At 44.0% G+C, this 25,742-nt stretch overlaps 1 protein-coding gene and 1 non-coding gene across 2 annotated transcripts in view; both read left to right on the top strand.

Annotated features, from left to right (window-relative positions):
• The window catches only part of LOC124720411 (partner of bursicon), a 32,439-nt gene extending 9,042 nt beyond the window's left edge, over positions 1-23,397 (top strand). Inside the window, exons 2-4 of the mRNA XM_047245760.1 lie at positions 5,045-5,196; positions 11,445-11,569; positions 23,060-23,397. Of these exons, the coding sequence (XP_047101716.1) occupies positions 5,049-5,196; positions 11,445-11,569; positions 23,060-23,230 (444 nt within the window). The 5' untranslated portion in view covers positions 5,045-5,048 and the 3' untranslated portion in view covers positions 23,231-23,397. The remainder of the gene's footprint in view (positions 1-5,044; positions 5,197-11,444; positions 11,570-23,059) is intronic.
• Trnal-caa lies at positions 4,229-4,303 on the top strand. The gene has a single exon. It is a non-coding gene; the product is annotated as a tRNA-Leu (tRNA).
• Positions 23,398-25,742: the final 2,345 nt, after the last annotated feature.

Genomic DNA, 25,742 nt, shown 5'->3' with positions numbered 1-25,742 from the left:
GGCACTTGGTGCAGGGAGTGGCAACTGACCCTTAACATAGACAAATGTAATGTGTTGCGAATACATAGAAAGAAGTATCCTTAATTGTTTGATTATATGATAGCGGAACAAACACGGGTAGCAGTTACTTCTGTAAAATATCTGGGAGTATGCGTGCGGAACGATTTGAAGTGGAATGATCATATAAAATTAATTGTTGGTAAGGCGGGTACCAGGTTGAGATTCATTGGGAGAGTCCTTAGAAAATGTAGTCCATCAACAAAGGAGGTGGCTTACAAAACACTCGTTCGACCTACACTTGAGTATTGCTCATCAGTGTGGGATCCGTACCAGATCGGGTTGACGGAGGAGATAGAGGAGATCCAAAGAAGAGCGGTGCGTTTCGTCACAGGGTTATTTGGTAACCGTGATAGCGTTACGGAGATGTTTAACAAACTCAAGTGGCAGACTCTGCAAGAGAGGCGCTCTGCATCGCGGTGTAGCTTGCTCGCCAGGTTTCGAGAGGGTACGTTTCTGGATGAGGTATCGAATATATTGCTTCCTCCTACTTATACCTCCCGAGGAGATCACGAATGTAAAATTAGAGAGATTAGAGAGCGCACGGAGGCTTTCAGACAGTCGTTCTTTCCGCGAACCATACGCGACTGGAACAGGAAAGGGAGGTAATGACAGTGGCACGTAAAGTGCCTTCCGCGACACACCGTTGGGTGGCTTGCGGAGTATAAATGTAGATGCAGATGTAGAAAGCGGCACTCAGATACAACTCTTCCACTTCTTTCCCCGGCTGGCACCCTTTGCTTGAATACACATTTTTCATTTCATGCACATGATCGTCTCTTCATTCAATCTTCCTCACGCAACTCGCAGTACCATTCCTCTGACTTACGAATGATTTTCTATGGTGGTTTCCCCAAAGGGCCTGTAAAACACTTCTTTCTCACAGGCGGAGCTGTTGTTCAACGTTTCGCCTGATTTGGTTGCTTCGGTTAGTTAGTTTATTCTTTTATTTTATTTTATTGTATTTTATTTTTATTTATTTATTTTGCGTGTGCTACTTCTAAGCCCACAAGCTCCTTGTCTAGGCCTTGAAGTCTTGTTGGAACTTTCATCATTTCCCTCGGATTCGGCGATATTTCTTGGATGAACTCCTTCAGCCGACTTTTTGCCTGTCATGGCTTCTGTTGCGTTGAAATTATGGAACTATTCGTTTCGTTCTGCAGTGTCGAACGCAGGCTTTCGTGCGTGCGACACGTTTAAACCAAACATCGTACCTTCAAATGGGAGAATATCTTCATCCCATTATTTTTCAAACACTTTACTGCGGCGAATATTTTCGTATCGCAGTTTGTACTTTTGTTTCTACAGCTAAATGAAATTACTCTGTGATCCACTTTCCGTAAAACCTTTATATTGCCACACTGTAATACAAAATAATTATTTAATTAATAACTTTGGATGAAGAACGCATTAGGAAATTCTCCAGAACGTTTATAAACATTATGTCCAACTCATAACGCTAAACACATCTCGCTATACGAGCAAATTTCTTGAATTCCGGTACAATATCGATAACTTAAAGCCCTACATTATAGGCAACGTCGCCACTTCTTCTTTGTCAGTTTTCTACAAACGAATCCCAACCATACTTGACTGTCTCAAAAATAAGCTTATTTCATGTATAAATAAAAAATTGTGCTGGCACTTGGCGTTATAACAGCAAATCCCTTCACCACATACACAAAAGACAAAAGGTCGCTTGAAAAATGCAACAAAACCAACGATATCATTTCTCAACACGCAGCTCAAAGTTTACAATATGGCTCCAGCAATGTCGGATAGAACATGAGGTGAGAATTTTATAGCAGTGGTTCAAATTAGGTTCCAGAACAATATAAGCAACTCTCCCCTATGTATACAAATTTTTCCGATTGCATTGACAAGAGCGTTGAAGAGGACTTCAGTGACAAAACATCAACAGTATGGGATTATTATTCTTCAAACACGCTGCCTTTTTCTGTTTATTTGTTAAATCGACATCCCTTACAAAATGCCTTGTACATACTCCTGTTTCTCCAAATATTCCGCATGCACAGGGTGATTCACGAAGATATGCAAATATTTTAATAAGTTATTCTACAACTAAACTAAAGAAGAAAGTTCATATAAACATAGCTACGCAAATGTTTAGTTTCGTAGTTACGGCTAATAAAAGATTTTGCCTGAAATTCAGCAACTTCGCTAATATGAAGCCATCGCAAAACTGTATGAGGTTAAAGTAAAGCACGATTTTCATTTATTTTGTTGTTATTGATCTGGTGAATCTAATGAAACATGTCCCAAACGTGTATCTGCAGTAGTTTTCCGGAGCATCCAGAGAAGCAAAGACGTAATTTCGTAAAATTTTTAATTTATTAACAACTTGGCCCAATTTGTTTTTTTAAATTCCAGACAATGGCACAAAGTTTTCGACGGAAGTTGTAGAGAACTTAATTTTGGAAAAATGATGGTAATTACTATTAGTGAAACTGTATGAATGTGTCAGGTAATCTGCTTTTATTAATACCACAGCAGCGTACATACAGTTTCACAATACACTCACAAAAAAGTTCAGAAACGTCTCCACCAAGTTCAATGCATTTAGCTCCACGTGTATGAAGGGATTTTGTTGCACGTTTCAGTTTCAGAGGGTTGTTCTTAATTTCGTCTATTGCACTCAAAATGCGAGCAAGTAATGCCTCACCTGTATTTACGTTGTCCTCACAAACTATGTCTTTCGTCCATCCCCATACGCAAAAACCCATTGGTGTTAAATCGTGCGACCTAGTTGACCAAGACGAGTAGCACCACGACCAATCCATTTCTGCGGAAAATGTTCATTTAAATGTGTAGTAACGGCGTTCTGAAATGTGGAGGCGAACCATAATGTTGCAAATACAATTGCAATCGGCTAGCAAGTGGAATATTTTCGAGCAAACGGGGCATTTCTTCCCGAAGAAACTGTAAGTACGCCTCGCCAGTTAGACGTCCTGGGAAAATGAATGGTCCAATAAAGTGTGTGTTGATTACAGCACACCACACATTTATGCTAAGTCGGTGCTGGAAATTGCGTTTCACTGCCGCATGTGGGTTTGCTTCAGACCGTACGTGCTCGTCATGTAAATTGTTTAAACCATCTCGAGTAAACTGTGCCTCACCAGTAAATAAAATGTATTTGTGTAACTGCCGATCAGTATTTAACCAGTTGCACAACTCAAAGCGAAGGGCAAGATGTCCCGGATGTAAATGATACACCTTTTGTTTATGGTAAGAATGCAGTGTACGCTATACCTTAGATTGTGAAATGCCTAACCGTTGAGAGATACGTTGAAAAGCATCCATAATATCCTCATTATCGTCTTTACCTATCGAGCGCTCGTACTGATGCATGAACGCTAGGTAGAGAAACTGTCTCCCGTAAAATTCGAAATACTCCACTAACGGTTCGTGCATTCGGAATCCTCCGAGTTGGATAACGCACGCGATATTCGTTAACTGCAGCCGTAGCATCACCATCACATTTGCCATAAACAAACACCATATTGGCGTATTCCTCTGTCGTAAATTTGAAAGGCATCCCTATTTCATCAATAATTTACAAACTACAATCGTTACTACGTGGTTTCACTTAAATAGAGTGTTGTTATTGTGTTCTTTCACTGAACAATGCAGAAAACTAACTCGTTTCAAGGTTAGGAAACGGCTGAACAAGTCACTAACGGTTCCCAACAATGACATAAACGTCTGTACATTTTAAATGGAAAGTAAACAAATTTACTTGTATAATAACCTTTGGTTCTCTGGAAGTTCTGGAAAACTACTGCAGATATACGTCATTAGATTCACCAGATCAATAGCAACAAAATAAATGAAAATCGTGCTTTACCTTAACCTGGCAGAGTTTTGCGTGGCTTCATACTAGAGAAAGTGCTAAATTTCAGGCAAAATCTTTTATAAGCCGTAACTCCGTAACTAAACATTTGCGGACCTATGTTTATATGCACTTTTTCCTTCAGTTTTACTTGTAGAATAAGGTCCCCCAGGCTGTGGCTAAACCTTGTCTCCGCAATATTTTTTCTTTCAGGAGTGCTAGCTAGTTCTGCAAGGTTCGCAGGAGAGCTTCTGCAAAGTTTGGAACGCAGGAGACGAGGTACTGGCGGAAGTAAAGCTGTGAGGACGGGGCGTGAGTCGTGCTTGGGTAGCTCAGTTGGTAGAGCACTTCCCCTCAAAAGGCAAAGGTCCCGAGTTCGAGTCTCGGTCCGGGACACATTTTTAATCTCCCAGGAAGTTTCATATCGGCGCACACTCCGCTGCAGAGTGAAAATCTCATTCTGGAAACATCCCCCAGGCTGTGGCTTATTCATGTCTCCGCAATATGCCTTCTTTCAGGAGTGCTGGTTCTGAAAGGTTCGCAGGAGAGCTTCTGTTAAGTTTCGAAGGTAGGAGACGAGGTACTGGCAGAAGTAAAGCTGTGGGGAGGGGGCGTGAGTCGTGCTTGGGTAGCTCAGTTGGTAGAGCACTTCCCCTCAAAAGGCAAAGGTTCCGAGTTCGAGTCTCGGTCCGGTACACAGTTTTAATCTGCGAGGAAGTTTCATATCAGCGCACTCTCCACTGCAGAGTGAAAATCTCATTCTGGAAACATCCCCCAGGCTGTGGCTTATTCATGTCTCCGCAATATGCTTTCTTTCAGGAGTGCTGGTTCTGAAAGGTTCGCAGGAGAGCTTCTGTTAAGATTGGAAGGTAGGAGACGAGGTACTGGCAGAAGTAAAGCTGTGAGGACGGGGCGTGAGTCGTGCTTGGGTAGCTCAGTTGGTAAGAGCACTTCCCCTCAGAAGGCGAAGGTCCCGAGTTCGAGTCTCGGTCCGGCACACAGTTTTAATCTGCCAGGAAGTTTCAACATATTAAAATATTTGAGTATCTTCATGATGCATATGCTTGCGAATGCTGGGCTTTTGCAGCTGGTGCGGCAGGCGGAAGCCGTAACGAGTAATGGTGGGTGCGGTTACAGGAGGATGCAGGCCCCGTCTACGTGGTCGTCGGTGGTGCCGCTGTCGCTGGTGATCCTGGCGGCCGCCTTCGCCCCCGTGGCCCGCCCCCAACCCGCCGGGGGCGGCGAAGAGGCCTGCGAGACGCTCCCCTCGGAGATCCACATCATCAAAGGTGAGCTGACTGGAGTCTTCTGGACTGAGGGGTGCGCTGTGTCACAGTCGCAAGGTACAGAACTGGGGGGGGGGGGGGGGGGGGGGAGTTATCACCCCTAATACAATGTGACCTTAAAAACAGCTTCCAGTAGCCTCGCAACGAATAAGTACAGTTCCCATGAGGATTCTTATCCATTCTCCCTGCAATATAGTGGCAAGTTTGGGTAATGATGATGGATAGCTATTACTCCCCTGTCTCTCCAAACTAGACCATAAAGGTTCCACAAGCTGCGACACCGTCGCGAAAAAACACAGTGACCCATATATGTAATAAGCTTCCTTTAATTTACGTCTATGGTCACAATCTTTTTTATTTACCAGATTACCGGTTTCGGTCTTTAATGACCATCATCAGATCTGTTTGTATGAAACAGATCTGATGATGTGTAATTAAAGACCGAAACCGGTAATCTGGTAAATAAAAAAGATTTAATAGAATTGGAGAGAAATTTGTAGCACAACTTGACTAGAAGAAGGGATCGGTTTGTAGGGCATATTCTGAGGCATCAAGGGATCACCAATTTAGTATTGGAGGGCAGCGTGGAGGGTAAAAATCGCAGAGGGAGACCAAGAGATGAATACACTAAACAGATTGAGAAGGATGTAGGTTGCAGTAGGTACTGGGAGATGAAGAAGCTTGCACAGGATAGATTAGCATGGAGAGCTGCATCAAACCCGTCTCTGGACTGAAGACCACAACAACAACCGTGAATATCAGGAATGCGGTAAAAGATAAAATCTCTTCTTACATCGCTGCGACCGGCAAAAGATCCTGCAAGAACGGGACCAACGACGATTGAAGAGAATCGTTGAACGTGACGGAATTGCAACCCTTCCGCAAATTGGAGCAGATTTGAATGCTGGGCCATTAACAAGTGTCTCCGCACGAACCATTCAACGAAACATGATCGATATGAACTTTCGGATCCGAAGTCCCTCTCTTGCACCGTTGATGACTGCACGACACAATGCTTTACGCCTCGCTTGGGCGCATCGACATCGGACTGTTGATGACTGGAAACGTGTTGCCTGGTCGAACGAGTCTCGTTTCAAATTGTAGCGAGCGGATGGACGTGTACGGGTATGGAGACAACCTCACGAATCTGTGGAACTTGCATGTCAGCAGCGGACTGTTCAAGCTGGTGGAGGCTCTGTAATTGTGTGGGGCGTGTGCAGTTGGAGTGATGTGGTAGGGGACCCCTGATACGTCTAGATACGACTCGTGACAGGTGACACATACGTAAGCATCCTGTCTGATCACCTGCTTCCGTTCATGTCCATTCTACGTTCTGACGGACTTGGGCAATTCCAGCAGGACAATGCGACACCCCACCACTCCAGAATTCCTACAATGTGGCTCCAGGAACACTCTTCTGAGTTTAAACACTTCCGCTGGCCCAAAAGTTCCCCGCATATGGACATTATTGATCATATGTCGAATGAATGTGCTGTTCAGAAGAGATCTCCACCGCCTCGTACTCTTACGGATTTATGGACACCGCTGCAGGATTCATAGTGTCAATTCCCTCCATAGTTACTTCAGACATTAGTCGAGTCCATACCACTTCGTGGTGGCGCGGGCCGTAAACGATATTAGGCAGGTGTACCAGTTTCTTTGGCTCTTCAGTGTACAACTTCGCAACCCATAAGTTTGGTTGTCGCCTCCATTTACATTCAAGCATGCATTTGTCGCGGTGTCTCCATGTTTTTGACCTGTATTTAGCAGAGATAAACGATTTTGCCAGATCACAAAGAAATGACTTACTTGGTTGTAGCAGAACCATGCAGCATTGTGATTTCTAAAGAAACGCTTCTGGAAAATGTAAATGAATAAACTAAAACCATTCGACAAGAAGCTGAGTCAATTCGTCGATACCCCTCATACGCTTCAAAGTATTCTAACACCCAAGAAGAATCCAAATTGTACACCGCTAAAATTCTAAAGGCGGCAGGGGCAAAATACAGGGAGCGAAAGGTTATTTAAAATTTGTACAGAAAGCGAATGGTAGTTATGAGAGTCTAGGGATACGAAACGGATGCAGTGTCTGAAAAGGGAGTGAGAGAGGGTTGTAGACTATCCCCGATGTTATTCAATATGTATATTGAGCAAGCAGTAAAGGAAACAAAAGAAAATTTTGCAATAGGAATTAAAATCAACGGAGAAGAAATAAAAACGTCGACGTTTGTCAATAGCATTGTGATTCTATCAGACACCGCAAAGGACCTGGAAGAGCAGTTGAACGGAATGGGCAGTGTCTTGAAAGGAGGATATAAGGTGAACATCAACAAAAGCAAAGAGAGGATAATGGATTGTAGTCGAATTAAATCAGGTGATGCTGAGCGAGTTAGATTAGGAAATGAGACACGTAAAGTAGTAGGTTAGTTTTGTTATCCGGTAATCAAAATAAATGATGATGGTCGAAGTAGCGAGGATATAAATGTGGAGTGGATAATGACAACGAAAGCGTCTCGGAAGAGGAAAAATTTGTCAACATCCAGTATAGATTTAAATGTCAGGAAGTCCTTTCTGAAAGTATTTGTATGGAGTGTAGCTATATATTGAGCTGAAAACATGGACGATAAATAGTTTGGACAAGAAGAGAATGGAAGATTCTGAAATGTGGTGCTGCAGAAGAATGCTGAAGATTAGATGCGTAGATCACATAACTAATGAGGGGGTATTGAATAGGATTGGGGAGAAGTTTGTGGCACAACTTGACAAGAAGAAGGGATCGGTTGGTAGGAGATGTTCTGAGGGATCAAGGGATCACCAATTTAGTATTTGAGGGAAGCGTGGAGGGTAAAAATCGCAGAGGGAGACCAAGAGATGAATACACAAAGCAGATTCAGAAGGATGCAGGTTGCAGTAGGTACTGGGAGATGAAGAAGCTTGCACAGGATAGAGTAGCATGGAGAGCTGCATCAAACCAGTCTCAGGACTGAAGACCAAAACGACAACACCGTTGTTCCTTAACTGTAGTAGATCCTTTCGTATGTCGTCCGCCCCAATAGCTGTGTGGTCAGCGCGGCGGTCTGTCACGCCAAGGGGCCCGGGTTCGATTCCCGGCTGGGTCGGAGACTTTCTCTGCTGAGGGACTGGGTGTTGTGTTGTCCTCATTATCATTTCATCATCATCAGTGGAAGGCAACAGGAAACCACCACTGGAATCACTTCCCTAGACGCTCATGCGGTGGACCTCTCTGACGATGCTTCCCCCATGACAAGACCTGCCATAAGGCAGAACACAAAGTTAGTTTTACTCACTTCGTTGATGGCACACACGTACGCGCAGAAATTATTTTTTCGTCTGTGTTTCGGGGGAAGCACATGAGAAGGTGACCTCTCTGCAGTTGGCTTAAGCAACGAATCTCTAAGTTGTATTCTAGGCGGACATTGAATGTAACCATGGGTAAATGTAAGAAAGTGACAGGGTGGCAAAAAGAGTCGAACGTGTTTGGCTGCGTCCATGAGCATGCGTGTGTGAAGTTGCTGAATTTGTTCAATGTGGCAAAGAGATGTGGTGACAGGCAGCTGGCCACGAGACACAACTTTAGAATTCTTGTCGGCAAAAGGTTCCAACTGAGGGAGACCAGAGACCTGGGTCACGGCTTGTGAATCGAAATGACTGCGAAATCCGACTGGAATTTCTGCAGATAGTGAATGGAGATCCATCATAGTCTGTTAGCGAGGGAAGATTGTGATGGGAACCGCGTAGAATCAACATTTGGAGTCTGTCATCTCATTGGCGGCCATTGCTCACACAGTCACATAACGACAACAGAAAAGTTGTAACTTCCTGGCACATTAAAACTGTGTGCCGGACCGAGACTCGAACGCGGGACCTTTGCCCTTCGCGGACAAGTGCTCTTGCCCGCGAAAGGCAAAGGTCCAGAGTTCGAGTCTCGGTACGGCACGCAGTTTTAATCTGCCAGGAAGTTTCATATCAGCGCACACTCCGCTGCAGAGTGAAAATCTCATTCTGGAAACATAGCCGGCCGAAGCGGCCGTGCGGTTAAAGGCGCTGCAGTCGGGAACCGCAAGACCGCTGCGGTCGCAGGTTCGAATCCTGCCTCGGGCATGGATGTTTGTGATGTCGTTAGGTTAGTTAGGTTTAACTAGTTCTAAGTTCTAGGGGACTGATAACCTCAGCAGTTGAGTCCCACAGTGCTCAGAGCCATTTGAACCATTTGAACCTGGAAACAGAAAAGTTCATCGGGCTGGTAGAACAAGCGACTGGTTTTCTCAACACAACCCCACCGTACTACATCTGGACCGGCCTTCAGCATCACCTGACTTAAACCTCATAAAAAATCTCTGGGACGTGTTGGAACGGCGGATAAAACACAGACTTCGGCATCCCCGCAATTTCGTGGAACTCAACTATCAAATCCTCAGCGTATGGGTTAACCTGGATGCGACGTATCTGAACAACATTGTGGGCTCACCTCCTAACCGAATTCAGGCAGTTGTCCAATCCAGGACGGGAATTACACTGAATTGAATGATGCTACTAATCTAGACCTGCCATCGGCCTCACCACAGCGGTAACACCGGTTCCCGTCATATCACCGAAGTTAAGCACTGTCGGCCTGGGCTAGCACTAGGATGGGTGACCATCCTGTCTGCTGAGCGCTGTCGGCAAGCGGGGTGCACTCAGCCCTTGTGAGGCAAACTGAGGAGCTACTCGACTGAGAAGTAGCGGCTCCGGTCTCGTAAACTGACATATCGTCGGGTGTGCGGTGTGCTGACCACATACCACTCTATATTCGCAAACTAGGGACGCCTGTGGGGCGAGATTGACACATCGGCTGGTTGGTATCGTTGGCCCTTCATCTCTTGTTCGGGCAGACATTAGTTTAGTTCCAATAATCTAGAGGTGACTAATTTTTTCCTCTGAGTTTATTAAACATGCAAGGATCTCAGAACCATATAATAGCGAGAACAATATTTACACTATGTGATCATAAGTATCCAGACAGCTGGCTGAAAATGACTCCGCCGGTAATGCTGGAATTCAATATGGTGTTGACCCACCCTTAGCCTTGATGACAGCTTCAACTCGCGCAGGCATATGTTCAGTCGGGTGGGAATGGCAGCCCATTCTTCACGGAGTGCTGCACTGAGGAGAGGTATCGATGTCGGTCGGTGAGGCCTGGCACGAAGTCGGCGTTCCAAAACATCCCAAAGGCGTTCTGTAGGATTCAGGCCAGGACTCTGTGCAGGCCAGTCCATTACAGGGATGTTATTGTCGTGTAACCACTGCGCCACAGGCCGTGCATTATGAACAGGTGCTCGATCGTGTTGAAAGATGCAGTCGCCATCCCCGAACTGCTCTTCAACAGTGGGAAGCAAGAATGTGGTTAAAGCATCATTGTTGACCTGTGTTGAGATAGTGACACGTAAAACAACAATGGGTGCACTCCACGAAAAACATGACCACACAATAACACCACCGCCTCCGAATTTTACTGTTGGTACTACACACGCTGGCAGATGACGTTCACCGGGCATTCGCCATACCCACACCGTGCCGCCGCATCGCCACATTGCGTACCGTGATTCGTCACCCCACACAACGTTTTACCACTGTTCAGTGTTTACCGTCCTTACACCAAGCGAGGCGTCGTTTGGAATTTACTGGCGTGATGTGTGGCTTATGAGCAGCCGCTGGACCTTAGAATCCAAGTTTTCTCATCTTCTGCCTAACTGTCACAGTACTTGCAGTGGATGCTGATGCACTTTTGGAATTCCTCTGTGAAGTTGTGGATAGTTGTCTGCCTCTTACACATTACGACCATCTTCAACTGTCACCGGTCTTTGTCAGTCAACAGACGAGGTCAGCGTGTACGCTTTTGTGCTGTATGTGTCCCTTCACGTTTCCAATTCACTATCACATCAGAAACAGGGATGTTTAGGAGTGTGGAAATCTCGCGTACAGACGCGTGACACAAGTCACACTCCATCGCCTGACCACATTCGAAGTCCGTCAGTTCTGCAGAGTTCTCTCTCACGACGTCTAATGACTACTGAGGTCGCTGATATGAAGTACATGAGAGTAGGTGGCAGTACATCGCACCTAATATAAAAAAAAACCATAAGATTTTTGGGGGTGTCCGGATATTTTTGATCACATAGTGAATATGTCAGGAACTGAAGAGGACCCAGAATGGAGCCTTGAGGAACCAGCGCATTCTTTTCTGTCCGCAGAGGAGTTCGACGAGCTGGGCCGGCTGCAGAGGACCTGCACCAGCGAGGTGGGCGTCAACAAGTGTGAGGGGGCGTGCAACTCGCAAGTCCAGCCCTCCGTCACCACGCCCACCGGCTTCCTCAAGGTATGTATCCTTCATCACTGCAGCACACGGGTCTCACAGTGAACGCTCTGGAGAGCGATCTCTAGGACGTGGGGGGACGCGGAAAATATATCGATACTTCTCGATATCTAGTTCTTTCATCTCAATACTGAAATTCTTTCTAAATATCGTTTTCTGTTGACGTTTTCATTCTTATCGGTGTTTTACACCAGGTAGTATATCCATAGAGCATGCATATCTGTGGGTTGAGCATAGCATACCGCGCATGTTCTCAACATCAAACCAGGCTACTCACGTTATTCTGGGACAGTCCTGCTTCTCTACAATTTGCGATAGTAGCAAAGCTTGAATATTGCTCGTATTCACCTTGTTTTATATACGTTTCTGTGCGTCTCAGTTTTAGTAACAGCTGTGGTATAGTATTGTCGTCACTGTAATGTAGAGAGAAGTATGTGAAAGGGGGACCACTTACTTTTGATAGGTACGTACAACAAATGTATAATTACGAACATCATATTGTTTTGAGGCACTTTATATGTTAAAAAACATCGAAATACGGTATTACAAAGTCTTGTACTGTGTACATAATTTCTGCGATGTTTTTACAAGTACTAGATAAATCTGCAAGTGCGTGTGACTAAACTGCCAGTCAGTGTATACACATATTGGAACTATGTTCATATGCAGATAAAATTTATTCGTGACAGTCTGATTGATTTCCTCCAGTTTATGCAGGTTCTCAAACCTTTCCATATATTTAAGTATTTGTGCATGAGACAGATTTCTGTACACTGTCATTGTAACTTAGCCAACTAGAACAGATTCGACAACATGAATCAATACAATACAAAGACTAGAAAACTATTGTTCGCTCTGACTTATTTTATTACTCCTAAATTCAAACATTCATCTTATAATTGTTTATTTTTGTGCATAGTGTATCGTTTAATTTTTTGATGAGATGGCGCAAAAATGATACAGATGTTTCATTTGTCTATAGAAGCAGAAGGATAAGTAGAGAAATATTGAAAATGATAATGGAGAAGCGGGTGGTGCAAATCGTTTACCTCATTTACTGCAACAATTTCAGAGTACAAAATGCGTTCTTTTTTCGTGACGCTTCGGTGCCGTTTTCAGTGTTGTTATAATGTAATTAATTAGGACAGAGATTAGACTATGTCAAAAGTTCAACAGAAAACGTAAAGAAATATTGTTGGCCGTCGCTTCTTATCACATTACGGAAAAAAACGTAAATAAAATGGAATCCGAGCTATGACACCGTAACGACAAAGCAGAGTACTATTGTTATTCATATCTTTACTTCTGCTTCATTTCCTGATATCTAACTGCTAAAAATGTCTGTAAAACGCTTATTTAAAGTTTCAAAGTACATCTGAAGGTGATCTATCTGTAGCAGCGAAGTAATAACACTCAAAGTACGCAAAGTGATATACAGGCTAATCCCAAAATCACGTAATTTTAGCTGCTAACAGATTTCTCGTTCTGCACGTCAGAATGTTCACTGCACAGAGCATTCATTTGAGCAGAACTGATTTTATGTTTCAACATATATTGCCACTGTGCTCACGCGATATTGTGATGACGTAGGTTGGCCCGAAATGCACCCTATACATTCTGAACATCGTTCTATCGCTAGTATAGGCAGATTTCCTTCGTAGGTGCTATGCCTTTCGTATATGTGTTTCGTGTACACCATAACAATTTTCATTTGATATCTGGTATAGAATGGGCTCGTAGCGTTGACGAACATCACCATGTCAGTGTGTGTTTCGCACTGTCTGTCACGTCATGTCACTTCAGTTCTCTTAGTCCAGTACTGAAAGATGAAAGTGAGATTATGAGCTACCATCTGTGATTCAAAATGTCATAGCATGGGGTCGGAACTGAGCAACTTAGAGTCGTAAATGTTATTAATCGCCAAAGCAAACTTACTAACGTAAGTTGTTGATCAGTTTTGTTTGGCAAAGTACTGAGAAATTAAACGACATTTCAGAACAACGACACTTATTTGCTGCGCGAAATACTAGATACAAACACGTCAAAAATAGCTATAAAGAAATAAATTGAGGCAGTTTACCTCATCTATTTTTTCCTTACATAACCGAGATGAGGTTGTGGCACAACTTGACTAGAAGAAGGGATCGGTTGGTAGGACATGTTCTGAGACATCGAGGGATCACCAGTTTAGTATTGGAGGGCAGCGTGGAGGGTAAAAATCGTAGAGGGAGACCAAGAGATGAATACACTAAGCAGATTCAGAAGGACGTAGGCTGCAGTAGGTACTGGGAGATGAAGAAGCTTGCACAGGATAGAGTAGCATGGAGATCTGCATCAAACCAGTCTCAGGACTGAAGACCACAACAACAACAACCAACTGTATGTTTTCTACGTCATAAAAGCTGCCATTTTCACTTAAGATGTTATATAATGTAGATTGCTTCCTCAACTTATGTTGTTTATATACATTGTGGGCGTCACTGTTATTGTAAAATCTAAATAATTTTTCGCTTTCAGATGTCTGACCCCGCTTGCTTAAGAACACTCAATGGAAACAATATTCAAGTCGCGACGGAACATTTGCAATTAGCCACTAAAACAGAGAATAACAATAAAATAAAGATTATGAAGACAGGAAAGCACAAAATCAACCACTGTAAAGCGAGCGACCTTGGTGAAAATAGGTTAACTTACGGCGTTGGCAGACGATGATAACGTCAAAACTTTCTTCCAGAGAAACTTTAACGTGACGTAACGTGACGCGACAGTCGGTTGACGAACTGTAACAATGCCGCCATACGAAAGGCATTGTAGGATATTTTGACGTGACGTGATGTGACATCCAATGTGGATAGGCCTCAAACAAAGAGCGTCGTCCCGATATCACGTGACAATTCCAGATAAATGTTGACAACATGCGCAGAATGCAGTGCTCACTCCAGAGATATTTCCACTCTGTAGCTTACTCTATGTACCGGGTGATCAAAAAGTCAGTATAAATTTGAAAACCGAATAACCACGGAATAATGTAGATAGAGAGGTAAAAATTGACACACGTGCTTGGAATGACATGCGTTTTTATTAGAACCAAAAAAAAACAAAGTTCACAAAATGTCCGACAGATCTCTTGCGCGCGTCGTTTGGTGATGATCGTGTGCTCAGCCGCCACTTTCGTCATGCTTGGCCTCCCAGGTCCCCAGACCTCAGTCTGTGCGATTACTGGCTCTGGGGTTACCTGAAGTCGCAAGTGTATCGTGATCGACCGACATCTCTAGGGATGCTGAAAGACAACATCCGACGCCAATGCCTCACCATAACTCCGGACGTGCTTTACAGTGCTGTTCACAACATTATTCCTAGACTACAGCTATTGTTGAGGGATGATGGTGGACATATTGAGCATTTCCTGTAAAGAACATCATCTTTGCCTTGTCTTACTTCGTTATGCCAATTATTGCTATTCTGATCAGATGAAGCGCCATCTGTAGTACATTTTTTGAGCTTTTGTATTTTTTTGGTTGTAATAAAGCCCCATGTCATTCGACGCATGTGTGTGAATTTGTACCTCTCTATCTACATTATTCCGTGATTTTTTCAGTTTTCAAATTTATACTGACTTTTTGATCACCCGGTATATATTTATTCTCCATGATCATACCCAAAGATACCAGTAACCAGGTGCTCAAAAATGGCTCCGAGCACTATGGGACTTAACATCTGAGGTCATCAGTCCCCTAGAACTTAGAACTACTTAAACCTAACTAACCTAAGGACATCACAAACATCCACGCCCGAGGCAGGATTCGAACCTGCGACCGTAGAGGTCGTGCGGTTTGAGACTGAGGCGCCTAGAACCGCTCGGCCTCACCGGCCGGCACCAGGTGCAGCTTGTTAAAGGCTCGAAGGTGAAAACACCCAAAACGATTTATAGGATTTAAGCGATTAGTATACATTTCGAATATTTCCCACAAGGATTTCAATAATAACAGTCAAAGTTTTACGAACCGTTAATATCAAATAATGTGTTTCCAGCAGGTAGCAGGTAGTCGTAAGTTTCTACCTAGAATTGCCGATTAGCTTCGTATATCACATGTTTGGGGGCGTGGCTTCCGCAGAGTAATACTAAGGCACGTTTCATACAGCCTGAAACGTCCCCTTAGAAAAATTTATGAATGACTGTGCTGATAAACCTCTTACATTATTTGCTTTTCAAACAGCTGAGCAAAACTGAACGTACTCAGACATTACTCTCTTTACTTATTCTGAACATCACTAAACTGACACACAATATTTTTAGCGCAACGCAATCTGACTTTCGATAATCCCTACAAAAGAATGGCCCTGACTAACAATAACCTATACCTTTCACGAATCACTCACCTCTCAAAAATCTTCGTTACTCAAACTACTGCAATACAGTGAGCGCCAGTACTGCCAGCTAAATAAAAGATTCAAACTACTGAAGTCACTAACTACTGATGGGCATAGTTAGCAAATGAAAGATTTTGATAGAGAACAAACAATGCATTTACCTTAATTGTGTCCAAAAGTCATGGCATATATAACAAAAAATGGTTCAAATGGCTCTGAGCACTATGGGACTTACCTGCTCTGGTCATCAGTCCCCTAGAACTTAGAACTACTTAAACCGAACTAACCTAAGGACATCACACACATCCATGCTCGAGGCAGGATTCGAACCTGCGACCGTAGCGGTCGCGCGGTTCCAGACTGAAGCGCCTAGAACCACGTGGCCACACTGGCCGGCTATATATAACAGTTTATGACATCCAGTCTTACAAATTTACTGTCTCTGCCGGACACACGTCCAGATCATCCGCTCTCAAAACTCCGCCATCTCTCTCCCCGCATCCACCACTGCTGGCGGCTCACCTCCAACTGCGCAACGCTACGCGCTGTTCACATCCAACTGCCCAACATTACAATAGCAAATTACAACAATGCAAACCAACCACAGAGTTCACACAGCACAGCCATTGATTTTCATATAGAGCGCTACACGGCGTTACCAACATAAAAACCTAAACAGCCTACTTACAAGGCTAAGGGCGTCCTACCAACCTTCACATGATTTTCACGTTCCGCTGCTTACAACGAAAGGGTTATCAACACAGTGACTGATCCTTCGCTGTCAAGTCATTTACATTTTAATATTTTTATTTGTTTATTTGTTTTGCGTCATCAGTCTTCTGACTGGTTTGATGTGGACCACCACGAATTCCTCTCCAGTGCCGACCTCTTCATCTCAGAGCACCACTTGCAACCTACGTCCTCAATTATTTGTTGGATGTATTCCAGTCTCTGCATCCCTCTACAGTTTTTACCCTCTGCAGCTTCCTCTAACATCATGGAACTCATTCCGCAATGTCTTAACACATGTATCATCCTGTCCCTTCTTCTTGTCAGTGTTTTCAATATTTTTCTTTCCTCAGCGATTCTACGGAAAACTTCCTCATTATTTACCTTATCAGCCCACCTAATTTTCAACATTCGTCTGTAGCACCACATCTCAAATGGTTCCGTTCTCTTCTATTCCTGTTTCCCCACAGTCCATGTATCGCTACCATACAATGTTGTGCTTTCAACGTTGTTGTTGTTGTTGTTGTGGTCTTCAGTCCTGAAACTGGTTTGATGCAGCTCTCCATCCTACTCTATCCTGTGCAAGCTTCTTCATCTCCCAGTACCTACTGCAACCTGCATCCTTCTGAATCTGCTTAGTGTATTCATCTCTTGGTCTCCCTCTACGATTTTTACCCTCCACGCTGCCCTCCAATGGTAAATTTGTGATCCTTTGATGCCTCAGAACATGTCCTACGAACCGATCCCTTCTTCTAGTCAAGTTATGCCACAAACTCCTCTCCTCCCAATTCTATTCAATACCTCCTCATTAGTTACGTGATCTACCCATCTAATCTTCAGCATTCTTCTGTAGCACCACATTTCGAAAGCTTCTATTCTCTTCTTGTCCAAGCTATGTATCGTCCATGTTTCACTTCCATACATGGCTACACTCCATACAAATACTTTCAGAAACGACTTCCTGACATTTAAATATATATTCGATGTTAACAAATTCCTCTTCTTCAGAAACGCTTTCCTTGCCATTGCCAGTCTACATTTTATATCTTCTCTACTTCGACCATCATCAGTAATTTTGCTCCCCAAATAGCAAAACTCCTTTACTACTTTAAGTGTCTCATTTCCTAATCTAATTCCCTCAGCATCACCCGACTTAATTCGACCACATTCCATTATCCTCGTTTTGCTTTACATTCTCAAAAATTTCTTCCTCAAATTAAGACTCATTTTTGATGCTGCCAGATTTCTCTTGACCAGGAATGCCCTTTTTCCCAGTGCTAGTCTGCTTTTTATGTCCTGCTTGCTACGTCCATCATGGGTTGTTTTGCGGCCTAGGCAGGATAATTCCCTAACTTCATCTACTTCATATCACCAATTCTGATGTCCGCCCCCGGTAGGTGAGTGGTCGGCGCGACAGAATGTCAATGCTAAGGGCACAGGTTCGATTCCTGCCTGGGTCGGAGGTTTTTTTCCGCTCCGGGACTGAGTGTTGTGTTGTCCTAATCATCGTCATTTCATCCCCATCGACGCGCAAGTCGCCGAAGTGGCGTCAAATGTAAAGACTTGCACCTGGCGAATGGTCTACCCGACGGGAGGCCCTAGTCACACGACATTTTTACCAATTCTGGTGTTACGTTTTTTCGCTATTCTCATTTCTGCTGCTTCTGATTCCTTTCGTCTTTCTTCGATTTATTCTCAATCCATAGTCCGTACTCATTAGACTGTTCATTCTATTCAGCAGATCCTAGAATTCCTCTTCACCTTCCCCGACGATCGCAATTTCGTCATGGAATCTTAAAACTCACATCCTTCCACCTTCAATTTTAATCTCACTCTTGAACCTTTCTTTTATTTCCGTCATTGCTTCTCCGACGTACAGATTCAACAGTAGGAGCGAAAGACTACATCCCTGTGTTACACCCTGTTTAATGCGAACACTTTATTCTTGGTGTCCCACTCTTATTTGTTCCCTCTTGGTTGTTGTACATGTATACAGAGGGGTCCAAAAAAATGTATCAACTGTTTAAAAGTCCACAACTGGCAAACTAATTGACGGAGTTGTCTCATCTTTGGTTGTGTAATAGTTTGTAGTTCCGGCAATCGCCACACAAGCGTTGTATTGCGTTGTTTTGTTTTGTCAGATGACAGTCGCCAGATAGTCAGTGTTTTGTTCTTAGTTACACCTAGTTACTCGAGTAAAGATGGCTGGCGCAAGGCTTACATTCGATTAAAGGAAATCAGTTTTGAAGTGATATTTTAAGTACGAAAACATTAATGAGGTTCAGCGGCAATGGCGAAATGAGTATCAAACAGAGCCACCGACGCGTTTAACGATTCGTCGCATTCGAGACAAATTTGAAGCCGAAGGCTGTGTCAAAGATGTACACAAACAACGATCTGGACGACCTGTAACAGTAACAAGTCCAGCTAACTCCCGTCGTGTGTTACAACAATTCACTCGCTCACTACAGAAGTCTGTGAGACAGTGTGCCCGTGAAACTGGAGTGAGTCGCTCAAGTGTTCGGCGAATTTTGAAGACAGCGAAGTAGCACTGCGAGTGGTTTGCTAACATGGTGCGCAACGATGAAGAGTTTGCAGAGATGATTGTGTGGTCTGATGAGGCACAGCGATGAGGCACAGCTCAAACTCAGTGGTACAGTAAATCGCCACAATTGCATCTACTGGGCTGCCGAAAATCCGAACGTCCGTGTAGACAAAGCCGTGAATTTGCCAGGAGTAAATGTGTGGTGTGGGTTGTCTTACCGGGGCTCGATTGGGCCATCCTTCTTTGACGGCACAGTTAACGGTGAGGTGTACCTTCAGAAGCTTCAGACATCCATTTTACCTGCCATCCGAGACCTGTATGGAGACGGAAGAGTTTACTTTCAACAAGATGGTGCCCCAGCCCACTACCAAAATCGTGTTGGGGCGTATCTCGATGAAAATCTATGAGGAAGATGGATAGGCCGTAGAGGTGCTGTGGAGCATCCACCACGTTCCCCAGACCTAACTCCTCTGGACTTTTACCCGTGGGGAACACTAAAGTACGTCGTTTATCGACGACAAAAGCCACGCACATTGGATGAACTTCGAGAATCCATCGTACACTCGTGTGCAAATATCCAACTGAACACGTTGCAGTCGGTAGTTCGTGTTGCAGTTCGGCAGCATCGTTTGTGTGTGGATGTTAATGGGGACCATTTAGAACACCTACAGTGATATCTTTAAGTTGGACTTTAAGCTACACTTTCAGCAAAAGTGAGACAACTTCGTTAATTAGTATGCAAGTTATGGACTTTTAAACAGTGGATGCATTTTTTGGACCCCTCTGTATTACTCGTCTTTTCCTATATCTTACACGTATTTTTCTAAGGATTTCGATTATCTTGCGCCATCTGACAATGTAACGCTTTTTCCAGGTCTTGCCGGCCAGGGTGGCCGAGCGGTTCTAGACGCTACAGTCTGGTGCTGCGAGACCGCTACGGTCGCAGGTTCGAATCCTGCCTTGGGCATGGATGTGTATGATGTCCTTAGGTTTGTTAGGTTTAAGTAGTTCTAAGTTCTAGGGGACTGATGACCTCAGAAGTTAAGTCCCATAGTGCTCAGAGCCATTTTTTTTCCAGGCCTTGTCTTGATTTTTCTTTAGTCTTGCTTTCATTACCAACGGCAAATTCAGAATTGCCTCTCTGGTGTCATTACCGTTCCTAAAGCGAAACTGATCGTAATCTAACACATCCTCAATTTTCTTTTCTATTGTTCTGTATATTATCATTGTCAGAAACTGGAAGTGCTGGCGTAACACTCCTCTGTGTCAGCGGTATTATGAGCATGGCTTTCTTTCTAACGCACTCAAAGTGCTAACACCTGTCGTATAGTGCCTAAACTTTGCATTGTAGGACATTACCTATTCTGTACTAAGATCTATGCTCGTCCTTCGACCGGCCGCTGAGGCCGAGCGGTTCTAGGCGCTTCAGTCCGGAACCACGCTGCTGCAATGATCGCAGGTTCGAACCCTTCCTCGGGCATGGAAGTGTGTGATGTCCCTAGGTTAGTTAGGTTTAAGTAGTTCTAAGTCTAGGGGACTGATGACCTAAGATGTTAAATCCCATAGTGCTCAGAGCCATTTGAACCATTTCGTCCTTTGTTTGTTTCTCCATCAAGTCCATTCAGTTGGATCCATTCACCAAGATACTTAGATTTACATATCTGTTTTCTTGATTTCTCCAAACCTTGCATTCAGTTGAGTTTCTTCATCCGGTTTGTATTTCGTGTTTTCTGTTTCTTCACAGATCATGAGCCCTCTTTAGTCCTCTTTCCTCTGCTATCTAGAGTAGTTTTTTCGAGCATTATTGGAGATTCTTGTTTATCGTTTGCTGACAATGCCGAATCATCACCGAAAGTTTGGAGGTCAACATTCTAATCTTGCTTCTTTCAACCTAGACAGTTCCTTGCACTCCTTCTTCTTCCGCGTCTTCGTTACGTGTTTTCATTATCTTTTCCAGCATGATATTACTCAAAATGGATTATGTCTGAACTGTGCTATTGACGCACATACATTTCTTTATTCGACAGAAAGGCTTTTGGAATGCCTGCACAGAATTTTAATTTAATTGTGATTCAGTGTATGTTAATTACCATTCGAATTTGTTAATAAATATAGAATTTATGATTGACAGCAATTTTATTATTGCAGACAGAATCTGCTACACGCAGAGTTGCCGACGATCTTGTTAACAAACTACAAATATTGCACTTGGTTTTTTTTTATGCGCGAAGCCGATTTTTTCGTGTTGTTTTGAGAATCTCATCGTACTGACGTAGGAGATCGATGCCTGGGTGCTGATGTTCAAGTCCTGCAACTTTGGAGATGATAGGAGAGCAACAAAGGTCCCCTTAGGAGACTGTTTCTTTCATAATACCGTCAGTTCAATGTGTTCTTAGAGGTGTCATCTGAAATACTTATATGAGTACAATATGTTCATAACATTTCTCTTCTGAGAGTGTGCATTAAGAGAACTTTAGTTCTGAGCATAGTGTGTTCCCAAAGGTACGATATGACACCGAAAATCATCTGAAATTGGTACTGATTATAGCATATTCAAAAACTTTCTTTTCTGAGTGGTTGCATTAAGAGAACTTAGGCTTCGAGAACAGTGTGTTCCCAAAGGTGTGATCTGACACTTGATATAATGAGTAATTGGTATCTGAGTACAGCATGTTGAAAAAATTGTGATCTGACAATTTGAATTAACTGAACTTAAGTTCCCAGGAATGGTCTGATATCGAATATCATCTGAAAGTACTTTCTCAGTAAAGTATGTTCAAAAAAAATTCTTTTCTGAGTACAGTACGTTCGCAAAGCTGTGATCTGACGTTGTTTATCAGTTGAAATTGTGTTTTGACTACAGTAGTTTCAAAAAATTTTCTTTGAGTAGAGTGAGTTCCCAAAGGTAGGATCAGACGTTGTATGTGAGTTGGAGGTGTATTTTGAGTACAGTAAGCTCAAACTTTTTTCTGACTACAGTGCATTCCCACTGACATTGCATATCAGTTAAAAACATGTATTGAGTACAGTAGGTTCAAAAAATTTCTTGTTTGAGTACAGTGCATTCCAAAGGGTATGATCTGACATTGTGTATCAGTTGAAATGAGTATAGTACATTCAAAAAATTTCTTTTCTGAGTACACTGTTTTGAGTACAGTTGTTGTTGTTGTGGTCTTCAGTCCAGAGACTGGTTTGATGCAGCTCTCCATGCTACTCTATCCTGTGCAAGCTTCTTCATCTTCCAGTACCTACTACAACCTACAGTACAGTACAGTATGTCCAAAAAATTTCTTTTATAAGTACAGTGCGTTCCCAAAGTGATGATCTGACATTGTACATGTGCTGAAATTGTGCTTTGAGTACAGTATGCTCAAAAAATTTCTTTTCTAAGTACAGTGCGTTCCCATAGTGATGATCTGACATTGTACATGTGCTGAAATTGTGCTTTTGGTACAGTATGTTCAAAAAATTTCTTTTCTAAGTACAGTGCGTTCCCAAAGTGATGATCTGACATTGTACATCTGCTGAAATTGTGCTTTGAGTACAGTATGTTCAAAAAATTTCTTTTCTAAGTACAGTGCGTTCCCAAAGTGATGATCTGACATTGTACATGTGCTGAAATTGTGCTTTGAATACAGTATGTTCAAAAAATTTCTTTTCTTGTACATGTGCTGAAATTGTGCTTTGAGTAAAGTATGTTCAAAAAATTTCCTCTCTAAGTACAGTGCTTTCCCAAAGTGATGATCTGACATTGTACATCTGCTGAAATTGTGCTTTGAGTACAGTACGTTCAAAAAGTATCTGTCCTCCGAACCCAGTTACTGAGCACAGCGTGTGTGTTTCGGCAGGAGTGCTACTGCTGCCGCGAGTCCTTCCTGCGCGAGCGCACCGTGACGCTGTCGCACTGCTACGACCCGGACGGCGCACGCCTCACCGCCGAGGGCATGGCCACCATGGACATCCGGCTTCGCGAGCCCGCCGAGTGCAAGTGCTTCAAGTGCGGCGACTTCTCGCGCTAGCCGCTCCTGAAGACGCCGCGTCGCGCTGCGCAGAAACGCCGCCGACTCCTGCGCCGCCTGCGACTTTCGTAGAGCGCTGCCGGCCCTACTGTGACGTCACCTGGCGGTGCTGCGCTGTTGTCGCCTTTGCCGCACACTTGTCTCCCTTTGTACATTGCAGACGGGCAATAAAGACACCACAGATGTACTCGGATTTTTTTTTCCCAGACACTTTCCTTTGCTTTTCATTCACATTCCAAGTTACAACGTTTTCGTTTTCCTTGAAAAAGATTCACCAAAATTCACCATCGTATTGACCATGGCCGTGTAGTATTGGCCACGGACAAAATACCAAGTGTAGACGGTGTGGGGCTGCTACCAGGACTTCACGTGAAGCTCCTCAATTCACATGCATCAAAGCAGTGAAGCGGCGTGTGTGTGTGTGTGTGTGTGTGTGTGTGTGTGTGACAGACTGTTGCACAGAGTCAGTGCAGGGGAAGTGAATCGTCTGAAGACGAGACAGAACAGCAAACGGCAGAACTGTCGCGTTTGGACATTGTCATGACCACACCACGATCGATTTGTTGGTGTGGTTAACCAATGTGGCCTAACCAACGCGTCTAGGAAGGAACGATGCACCACTCGCATTTACATAACATGTCGCAAGGTATTACACACTGACTAGCCAGAACATTAAGACCACCTACCTAACAGCCAGTATGTCCTCCTTGGGACAGCGACGAAGCAGGGTGACACGGGAGCAATTAGATCTCGCTAGGTCGCTGGAGGGAGTTCATACCACATCTGCACACACAAAATTACTTAATTCGCAAAAAGTACCAGGAAGGGGGGGAGGAGGGGGGGATGGCGATGAGCTCTGACGTCACATCCAATCACATCTAAGATGCGTTCGATCTGTTTTAGATCTGTAGGAGTTGGGGGGGGGGGGCAACGTATCACTTGTAACTGGCCACCCTATCTCACTCCTGGCCTTGTGACAAAGTGCATTATCTTGTTGAAAAATGTCACTGCTGTTGGAAAACATGATCGTCATGAAGGGGCATATGTGGTCTGCAACTAGAGTAGGATACTCCTTGGCTGTCCTGGTCCCTTTCACGAGCTGCACTGGACCCATGGTTGCCCACATGAATGGTCCGCAGAGCATAATGGAGCCCCCGATATCTTGTCTCCGTGTCGCAGTACAGGTGTCGGGGAGTTGTTCCCCTGGAAGACAACGGAATCGCGCCGTCCCATCGGGACGATGAAGAAGGTATCGGGGTTCGTCAGACCCTGCAGCACTCTGCCACTGCGCCAACCTCCAGTGCCCATTGTCACTCGCCCATTCCAGCCGTAGTTGCCGATGCTAGCTTTGGCACATGCGCCGGTCCTTATGAGTGCTCACGTACGTGTCACCTGTCAGAGTGGTATCTAGATGTATCAGGGGTCCCATATCACTCCAACAGCACACACCCCACACCATTACACAGCCTCCACCATCTTCAACCTGCTCCCATACAGGGTCCGTGCATCCATGACGTTGTCTCCATACCCATACACGTCCATCCGCTCGACACAATTTGAAACGAGACTCCTCCGACCAGGCAACACGTTTCCAGTCATCAACAGTCCAATGTCGGTGTTGACGGGCCCAGGTCAGGTGTAAAGTTTTGTGTCGTGCAGTCATCAAGGGTACACGAGTGGCCCTTCGGCTCGGAAATCCCATATCGGTGATGTTTCGTTGAGTGGTTCGCATGCTGACACTTGTTGATGGCCCAGCATTCAAATCTGCAACAATTCGTGCAAGTGTTGCACTTCAGTCGCGTTGAATGATTCTCTTCAGTTGTCATTGGCTCCGTTCTAGCTTTATCCTTTTCCGGCCCCAGCGATGTCGGAGATTTGATTTTTTACCGCATTCCTGATGTTCACGGTACCCTCGTGAAACGATGGTACGGGATAAATCCCCAGTTCATCGCTACCTCGGAGATACTTTGTCCCATCGTGCGTGCGCCTACTGGTAACACCACGTTCAAACTCACTTAAATCTTGACAACGAGCCATTGAAGGAGAAGTAACTCATCTAACAACTGCGCCAGACACTTACTTCTCTTATACAGGCGTTGCCGACCGCAGCGCCGTCTTCTGCCTGTTTACATAACTCTGTGTTTGCATACGCATGCCTATTCCGGTTTCGTTGGCGGTTCAGTGTATAAGTTTCATGATAACTGTTAATTTCATTTCTTTATTTTTCATTACGTCGCTAATAAGGATGCTGCTTGAAATGACTGTAAATTTTGTGACCAGGGAATTTTATAATTCTTGTGTTTGTGCACTCTTTTTGTCAATAGTCAGAGTTCCATTTCACAAGAACGATTTTCTTTCCACTAAAAACCCACCTCCACAATCTATACTAAAATGTAGAATATTTTTGTCGCGTATGCATTGAACCTTATGGCACACTAAAGTTCGCAGGTTCTCTTTGACAGACAAATTTATAGTAGATCGTTTACCTTTAGCTGCTGCATCAACTCATTCG

The sequence above is a fragment of the Schistocerca piceifrons genome, chromosome 11 (assembly GCF_021461385.2).
Source record: "Schistocerca piceifrons isolate TAMUIC-IGC-003096 chromosome 11, iqSchPice1.1, whole genome shotgun sequence".
NCBI lineage: Eukaryota > Metazoa > Arthropoda > Insecta > Orthoptera > Acrididae > Schistocerca > Schistocerca piceifrons.
The sequence above is the reverse complement of the archived record's forward strand: the minus strand, read 5'-3'. Positions and strand labels throughout refer to the sequence as shown.